Raw genomic sequence first — 10,000 nt, forward strand, 5'->3', positions numbered from 1 at the left:
AATACGCTTTACGCATGCGCAATGCAAGGGCACATGGAACAAATGGATGACGCATATTTCTTTGTCCTCAGAAACACTTAAAATCTGAAATTATGAGTTATTATGTGTAAACTCAGGTGAGTTGAATCCATATTTAGAATAGAGTATGGCAGTCCCAATAATAATGATAATAATAATAATAATAATAATAATAATAATAATAATAATAATAATAATAATAATAATAATAATAAAAATAATGCAGTTTTTTTTTATTTTATTTTTTTTTTTTTTTTTTTTTTTTTTTTTTTTTTTTTGTCTTCATTTAACAGAATGTACTTTCAGGTGATGGAACCACACTAGATTATAAATGTTCCCCTCGCCAGAGGTCTGTTCTTTGCACATGCAAGTAAATACACTGGCAAGAGAAAGCAATGGATTTTAACTGTATTGTGTATCCAAAGATTACGACTTTAAAACCTAAAGTCTTTTCTTTAAATCAAAGACTTACGGCTATCTTCATGAACCATACCCACAGCCACTATACCATAGTCTTCCACTGTCTTGGGGTAGAGTTCTCTTGCTTGAGGGTACACTCGAGCACACTATTCTACTCTTTATTTTGTTAATGTTTTTATAGATTATATAGGAGATATTTATTTCAAAGTCACTTTTCCTTTTTTCCTTTCCTCACTGGGCTATTTTCCCGGTAAGAGCCCCTGGGCTTATAGCATCCTGCTTTTCCAACTAGGGCTGTAGCTTAGCAAGTAATAATAATAATAATAATAATAATAATAATAATAATAATAATAATAATAATAATCAGAGTAACAAAGCTCAAAGATACTTGGCAGGTTTGGGTCAAGAAGACATTAATTTCCTAGAGCTTTTATTTAACATATTTGAAATCGGGATCAACTTTCAAGGCATTTTCCTTGATCCAGTTATCCATCTCGGCATCAAGATCTGGCGAGAGCTGTCCTTTCGATGAGCCAACTTCTCCTTTAAAGAAAAAGGTTCCCGCAGGAACTGTAGGATCCAAGACCATGGTCGACTGTGCCTTCATGTTTCCGAAGCTCGTGTGCTCCGCCACCCTGAGGAAAATATATTTATTAGGATAGAAATATTTTCGTGCTATTTATCTTAATAACATTTTGAACCTATTAAAATTAAGTTCCTCCTCTGTTATACTTGATATTTTCTCTCCATCTCTTCCTTTCTTAATTATTATCTCATTCAAATCATGCGAGTTACCCTGTATATATATATATATATATATATATATATATATATATATATATATATATATATATATATATATATATATATATATATATATATATATATATATATATATATATATGTATATATATATATATATATATATATATATATACATATATATATATATAATATATGTATATACAGTATATATATATATATATATATATATATATATATATATATATATATATATATATATATATACATATAAATATATATATATATATATATATATTATATATATATATATATATATATATATATATATATATATATATATATATATATATATATATATATATATATATATATTAATATCGTGGTCATTCCCATACACAGAAAACTAGTTAATATGCTCTTTATTTAAAGATTCTGTAATATAAAATTGACCTACCCATCTAAAGAGCAACAACTAAAAAAGACAAATGAAACAATTAACCATTAACCTTTTCAACTGCTCCTCATTAAGGTTTGTCCCGAGAAATTCGTTCAGCCTACGAAGTTCAGACATGATATCCGCTTTCATATCTTCGTAAAACATGGTGTGTAAGTTGGGTCTGCCCTTCCTTTTCCAAACCTCTTTGATATGGTGCCAGTAATCGCCGTAGATAGTGTTTCCGGTGACATACGCCATGGCGATTTGCTCTAGGCTGATGTCGACGTAGTTTTTGAAGTGCTGGTAGCGGGAAAACATGTTGTCCTTTGGATGGCGCATTACGGTGACGACCTGCCAGGGGAAATTTTCTTATAAGGAATATTTGAAAAAACGGAGAATTAAAATAATGATCGAAGAGAGGTTTAACCATCTGGGAATCTTATGTTGTTTTTTAGTAAATGATTCGGTAGCTGACCTTAGGCTTACAATTTTTTTTGTTCTTCCCCTAAAGAAAAATTGAATCCCCATACTCAATTTCTTTTAATGAGTCACATTTGCACTGACTTGCAGCGGTGCCCTTTTAGCTCGGAAAAGTTTCCTGCTATCTGATTGGGTAGAATTATCTTATTCAACCAATCAGCAAGCAGGAAACTTTTCCGAGCTAAAAGGGTACCCCTGCGAGTACGTGCAAATCTCCCTCACTAAAAAGAATTGACTATAGTTAAATGGCCGGACAGGATTAGAAATGAAACTATAAGAGAGATTACTCGAGTACCATATGTGGATGAGATCATGATGAGGGGTAGATGGAGATGGTTTGGGCATGCTCATCGCACTCCCCAAGAGAGATTAGTTCACCAAACGTTCAGCTGGGCTCCACAAGGCACTAGAAGAGTTGGAAGACCTAGGACTACATGGCTGAGGACTATGAAGCGCGAAGATGGAGTATGATGAATGGAGAAGTATTGAATTAAAAGCTCAAGATAGAGACGACTGGCGAAATCTAACCGAGGCCCTTTGCGTCAATAGGCGTAGGATGAGATGATGATATTGTACTAACTTTACATTTATCGAGAACATCAGGATTCTGGAGATCAAAAGGCAGGTGACTCCATATGAATCGGCGTCCCTCTTCCAGGTCTGCCAACTGCATCATTACTCTGTCCTCTTCTGCGTCAGGACGTTTGGCTTTCAGTTTTTCCATGTAATCTTTCATTGGCAATTCATTCACGAAATCCTGCAAAGTAGTGGAAAAACGGAGATTATTAACGACCTAAGGATTTATAAACAAAACTATAATTACTTTATAGAAGGTGGTTAGTGATCGTTGAAGAGCTATATGAATTAGTTATGAAATATATAAATTTTCTGAAAAAAAAAAAAAGATGACTGAAAAATGAACCTCATTGATCTAAGAACAAGAGTAGCATTATGATCTTGAGAGAGAGAGAGAGAGAGAGAGAGAGAGAGAGAGAGAGAGAGAGAGAGAGAGAGAGAGAGAGTGAATTGAATATAAACTTACATTGTCTATCAAGAAATATCTCTGGTTTAGTTTCTCCGTCAGTGCTCTGTCCATTTCATCAATGTGTGTCATGGCCCAGAGGATTTCAGCCGTCCACGTCGTGCCACTTTTGGGGAGAGTGAACAAGCAAATGTCATCTTTTCGATACTCGAAGTTGTAGATGGCATTGGCAACTTTCTTGTACCTGTAATGAATATAATTCATTAATTTCTTAAACTAAACATTTCTCTGGTGATGAGAGTAAAAAATAAAGTCCAATATCTTAATTAGAGCACATAAAGGCTTTGCCAGTGAGTTTTTTGTTGTGGCATTAACTTGCAATTGAAAATTTCATTAATTTCTTAAACCAAATACTTCTCTGGTGATAAGAATAAAAAAGGGGTGCAATGCCTTAATTAGAGAACATTAAGGCTTTGTCAGTGAGTTTTTTTTTTCTTTTTTTTCTTTTTTTTTTGCATTAACTTCCAATTGAAAATATTATGTATACTGAACGGTTTTGCCAGAAACCAGAAGATATATTGGTCTCCCAAAACAAATCTCGTGTCAAAATTTGTGTAAAACAGGCCTTCATCTTTATTAGACAAAAATACTATATTTAAGATACCCTTTAATGTGCTACATTTAAAAACAGTTCATAGGATGAAGTCACAGTAAAATGAAATTGAACGGTAGCCACCAGACAAGGTTTTACAGTCATATTACGGTTGTGCATCTATTATTTAGGGAAAAGCAAAGACATTATAACCTACAAAGGAACGATGGATAAAAACCCTCTCAGCAAAGGAGGGGTAAATAAAACCCTTGTGGCAGAGGAACTATGGATAAAATCCTTTTCATCCAAGAAACAGAGGATAAAAACTCTCTAGACGGAGGAGCAATGAATAAAATCCTCTCACAATTGCCATGATGGATATAAATCCTCTTCGCAAAGGAACAATGGATAAAACTCATTTTGGCAAAGAAACGATGGCTAAGTATATTCTCGGCAAAGAAATGAAGATAAAAACCCTCTCGATGAAGAAATGACGGATAAAAACACTCTTGGCAAAGAAACAATGGTTAAAAACGCTCTCAGCAAACGAACGATGGGTAAAAATACTCTTAGCAAAGAAACAGTGGATAAAATCCATCTCGGTCGAGGAACTATGGATAAAACTCTCTCAACAAAGGAACGATATATGAAAATTCATTCGGCAAAGAAACGATGGATAGAAACACTCTCGGCAAAGGAATTATCGATAAAAAATCCTCTTTGGCAAAGGACCGATGGATAAAAACACTTTCAGCAAAGGAACAATGGATAAAACCCCTCGTAGCAAAGGAATGGTGGATAAAGACCCTTTCAGCAAAGGAATGAAGGATAAAAACCTTCTCAGCAAAGAAATGATGAATAAAAACACTCAGCAAAGGAACGATAGATAAAAACCTTCTCAGCAAAGGAACTATGGATAAAAACCCTCTTGGCAAAGAAATGATTGATAAAGACCCTCTCAGCAAAGGAACGATATATAAAATACTCCCTGCAAAGGAACGATGGATAAAAACTCTTTCAGCAAAGGAACGATGGATAAAAACTCTTTCAGCAAAGGAACGATGGATAAAAACTCTTTCAGCAAAGGAACGATGGATAAAAACTCTTTCAGCAAAGGAACGATGGATAAAAACTCTTTCAGCAAAGGAACGATGGATAAAAACACTCTCAGCAAAGGAGCGAGGGATAGATACCATCTCAGCAAAGGAACAATTGATAAAAAAAACCCAAACGGCAAAGGAACGATTGATAAAAACACTCTCGGTAAAGGAACAATCAATAAAACCCCTCTTAGCAAAGGAACGGTGGATAAAAACCATCTCAGAAAAGCAATGATTGATAAAAAAAAAAAAACGTTCCTGGCAAAGGAACGATGGATTAAAACACTCTCAGCAAAGGAACTATGGATAAAAACACTCAGCAAAGTAGTAACGGATAAAAACCCTTTGACTGGCCAGACAGTACTACATTGGATCCTTCTCTCTAGTTACGCCTTATATTCCCTTTGCCTACACATACACTGAATAATTTAGCGTACTCTTTACCTATTCTCCTCTGTCCCCATACACCTGATAGCACAGATTACCAAACAATTCTTCTTTGCTCAAGGGGTTAACTACTGTACTGTAATTGTACAGCGGATAATTTCCTCTTGGTAAGTGTAGAAAAGATTCTTTAGATATGATAAGCAGCTCTTCTAGAAGGATACTCCAAAATCGAACCATTTTTCTCTAGTCTTGGGCAGTGCTGTAACCTCTGTACCAAGGTCGTTCACTGACTTGGGATAGAGTTTTCTTACTTGAGGATACACTCGGGCACACTATGCTATATTATTTCTCTTCCTCTTGTTTTTTTCTAAGTTTTTATAGGCTATATATGAAAGATTTATTTCGATGTTGCTACTGTTCTTAAAATGTTTTATTGATTTCCTCATTTCCTTTCCTCACTGGGCTATTTTTTCCTGTTGGGGCCCTTAGGCTTATAGCATCCTGTTTTTCCAACTAGGGTTGTAGCTTAGCAAGTAATTATAATAATGATAAATCCTCTCAGCAAATGAATAATGATGAAACCCCTTTTGGCTGTCAGCAAAGGAACTATGGATTAAAATCCTCTTGGTAAAGGGAACGATAGAAAAAGAAACACTCTCAGCAAAGGAACAATTAATAAAAACCTTCTCGGCTAAGGAATGATCAATAAAAACACTCTCGGCAAAGAACAATGGATAAAAATACTCTTGGCAAAGGGATGATGTATAAAAACACTCCGTGAAAAGGAACAACCGATAAAACACCTCTCAGCAAAATACCAATGGATGAAAACTCTCAGCAAAAGGAACAATGGATAAAAAACCCCTCTGCAAAGGCACGATGATAAAAAAAACCCTCTTACCATAAGCATATTGAATATGAATCATCTCAGCAAAGAACTGATGATAAAACTCCTCTCGGCAAAGGAACGATGGAAAAAAACACTGACAGCAAAGGAGCGACGGATAAAAACCCTCTTGGCTAAGGGAACAATGGATAAAAACCCTCTGGGAAGGAACGATTGATAAAAATCCTCTTGGTAAAGGGAACGATAGATAAAAACCCTCTTGGCAAAGGATTGATCGATAAAACCCCTCTTAGCAAAGGGAACGATGGATAAAAACCCTCTTGGCAAAGGGAACGAAGGATAAAAACGCTCTTGGCTAAGGGAACAATGGATAAAGACACTCTGGGAAGGAACGATTGATAAAAATCCTCTTGGTAAAGGATTGATCGATAAAACCCCTCTTAGCAAAGGGAACGATGGATAAAAACCCTCTTGGCAAAGGGAACGAAGGATAGAAACGCTCTTGGCTAAGGGAACAATGGATTAAAATCCTCTGGGAAGGAACGATTGATAAAAATCCTCTTGGTAAAGGGAACGATTGATAAAAACCCTCTTGGCAAAGGATTGATCAATAAAACCCCTCTTAGCAAAGGGAACGATGGATAAAAACCCTCTTGGCAAAGGGAACGAAAGAAAAAAACTCTCTTGGGTAAGGGAACAATGGATAAAAACCCTCTGGGAAGGAACGATTGATAAAAACCCTCTTGGCAAAGGATTAATCGATAAAACCCCTCTTAGCAAAGGGAACGATGGATAAAAACCCTCTTGGCAAAGGGAACGAAGGATAAAAACGCTCTTGGCTAAGGGAACAATGGATAAAAACCCTCTGGGAAGGAACGATTGATAAAAATCCTCTTGGTAAAGGGAACGATAGATAAAAACCTTCTTGGCAAAGGATTGATCGATAAAACCCCTCTTAGCAAAGGGAACGATGGATAAAAACCCTCTTGGCAAAGGGAATGAAGGATAAAAACGCTCTCGTCTAAGGAAACAACGTACAGAAACCCTCTTGGCAAAGGATTGATCGATAAAGACACTCTTGGCAAAGGGAATGATCGATAAAAATCTCTTGGCAAAGGGAACGATGGATAAAATCTCACCTGGCAAAGGGAACTATGGATAAAAACCCTTTTGGCAAAGGGAACGGTGGATAAAAACCATCTTGGCAAAGTTTTGATTCAATAAAAACCCTCTTGGCAAAGGGAATTATGGATTAAAATTCTTTTGGCAAAGGGAACGATGGATAAAAACCCTCATGGCAAAAGGAATAATGGATAAAAACTCATTTGGCAAAGGGAACGATAGATAATTACTCTCTTGGCAAAGGGTACGATCGGTAAAAATCCTCTTGGCAAAGGGAGCGATGGATAAAAACTTTCTCGGCTAAGGGATCAATGAATAAAAACCCTCTTGGTAAAGGATTGATCGATATAAACCCTCTTATCAAAGGGAACAGTGGATAAAAACTCTCTTGGCAAAGGGAACGATAGATAAAAACCCTCTTGGGAAAGGGAACGATTAACAAAAATTCATTTGGCCAAGGGAACGATGGATCAAACCCTCTTGGCAAAGGGAACGATAGATAAAAACACTATTGGCAAAGGGATCAATGGATAAAAACCCTATCGGCTAAGATAACAATGGATAAAACCCTCTTGGCAAAGGATTAATCGCTAAAAATCCTCTTGGCAAAGGGAACGATTGATAAAAATTCAATTGGCAAAGGGGAAGAAGGCTAAAAACCCTCTTGGCAAAGGGAACGATGAATAAAAACTCACCTGGCAAAGGGAATGGTGGATAAAAACCCTCTTGACAAAGGGAACGATGAATAAAAACACTCTTAGTAAAGGGATCGATGGATAAAAATCCTCTCGGCTAAGTTAATAATGGATAAAAACCCTCTTGGCAATGGATTAATTGCTAAAAACCTTCTTTGCAAAGGGAACGATGAATAAAAACTCTCTTAGCAAAGGGAATGATAAAACCCTCCTTGCAAATGGAACAATGAATTTTTATTCATTGTGTGTTTATATATATGTATATATATTTATACACACATACACACTTGTCAAAGGGAACGGTGGATAAAAACCCTCTTGGCAAAGGAAACGATGGATAAAATTCACTTGACAAAGGGAACGATGGATAAAAACTCCCTTTGCAAAGGGAATGATAGATAAAAACGCTCTTGGTAAAGGGAACAATTGATAAAAACTCACTTGGCAAAGGGGACAATGGATAAAAACCTTCTTGGCTAAGGGAATAATGGATAAAACTCCTCTTGGCAAAGGGAAAGATGGATAAAAACTCCCTTTGCAAAGGGAATGATGGATAAAAACCCTCTTGGTAAAGGGAACAATTGATAAAAACTCACTTGGCAAAGGGGACAATGGATAAAAACCTTCTTGGCTAAGGGAATAATGGATAAAACTCCTCTTGGCAAAGGGAAAGATGGATAAAAACTCGCTTGGTAAAGGGAACGATGGATAAAGACCCTCTTAGTAAGGGGAACAATGAATAAAAACTCACTTCACACAGGGAATGATGGATAAAGACCCTCTTGGCAAAGGAAACGATGGATAAAAACCCTCTTGACAAAGGGAACGATGAATAAAAACTCACTTGGCAAAGGGAACGATGGATAAAGACCCTCTTGGCAAAGGGAACGATTGATAAAAACTCACTTGGCAAAGGGAACAATGGATAAAGACCCCCTTGGCAAAGGGAACAATGGATAAAATTACACTTGGCAAAGGGAACGATGGATAAAAACTATCTTGGCACAGGGAATGAGGGATAAAGACCCTCTTGGCAAATGGAACGATGAATAAAAACTCACTTGACAAAGGGAACGATGGATAAAAACCCTCTTGGCAAAGGGAACGATGGATAAAAACCCTCTTGGCAAAGGGTACGGTGGATAAAGGCCCTCTTGGCAAAGGGAACAATGAATAAAAACTCACTTGACAAAGGGAACGATGGATAAAGACCCTCTGGCAAAGGGAACGATGGATAAAAACCCTCTTGGCAAAGGGAACGAAGGACAAAAACCCTCTTGGCAAAGGGAGCGATGAATAAAAACCCTCTTGGCAAAGGGAACGATGAATAAAAACTCACTTGGCAAAGGGAACTATGGACAAAGACCCTCTTGGCAAAGGGAACGATGGATAAAATTTCACCTGGTAGAGGGAACGATGGATAAAAATCCTCTTGGTAAAGGGATCAATAGATGAAATCTCACCTGGCAAAGGAAACGATGGATAAAAAACCTCTTGGCAAAGGGAACGATGGATAAAGACTTTCTTGGCAAAGGGAACGATTAATAAAAACTCACTTTACAAAGGGAACGATGATAAAGACCCTCTGGCAAAGGGAACGATGGATAAAAACCCTCTTGGCAAAGGGAACGATGGATAAAAACCCTCTTGGCAAAGGGAACGATGAATAAAAACTCACTTGGCCAAGGGAACGGTGGATAAAGACCGTCTTGGCAAAGGGAACGATGAATAAAAACTCACTTGGCAAAGGGAATGATGGATATAGACCCTCTTGGCAAATGGAACGATGGATAAAATCTCACTTGGCAAAGGGAACGATGGATAAAATCTCACTTGGCAAAGGGAACGATGGATAAAAACACTCTAAACATAGGAACGATCGATGAAACCTCAGAAATAGAGATGCTAAAGAAACCAGGGTGGTAAATTGCTAAAATGTTCGTGATTTATTTGTTATTTATAATTATCCGTTGCTCTGATGAAAAACAATGGTTTTTACGTCATGTGTCATTGTGCCAGTGTCCATATATATTCCAGGACAAATCGGATATGGCATTTTAGATCTGAGGACCCTGCTGAGAATCTTCGAATTGCTTTAACTCTAGAGTATAATGTGACGAGCCAAGAGTAGGTTGTGAGCCAAAGGCGAGATGAAT

The 10,000-nt window shown here is 36.8% G+C and overlaps 1 protein-coding gene across 1 annotated transcript in view; it reads right to left on the reverse strand.

Annotated features, from left to right (window-relative positions):
- Nucleotides 1-855: 855 nt before the first annotated feature.
- Nucleotides 856-10,000, reverse strand: part of LOC137652057 (luciferin sulfotransferase-like) — a 9,762-nt gene continuing 617 nt past the window's right edge. The window contains exons 2-5 of the mRNA XM_068385265.1: nucleotides 3,162-3,345; nucleotides 2,700-2,876; nucleotides 1,710-1,990; nucleotides 856-1,073 (exon numbers count right to left, since the gene is read on the reverse strand). Of these exons, the coding sequence (XP_068241366.1) occupies nucleotides 869-1,073; nucleotides 1,710-1,990; nucleotides 2,700-2,876; nucleotides 3,162-3,345 (847 nt within the window). The 3' untranslated portion in view covers nucleotides 856-868. The remainder of the gene's footprint in view (nucleotides 1,074-1,709; nucleotides 1,991-2,699; nucleotides 2,877-3,161; nucleotides 3,346-10,000) is intronic.

Source organism: Palaemon carinicauda, chromosome 13, assembly GCF_036898095.1.
Source record: "Palaemon carinicauda isolate YSFRI2023 chromosome 13, ASM3689809v2, whole genome shotgun sequence".
NCBI lineage: Eukaryota > Metazoa > Arthropoda > Malacostraca > Decapoda > Palaemonidae > Palaemon > Palaemon carinicauda.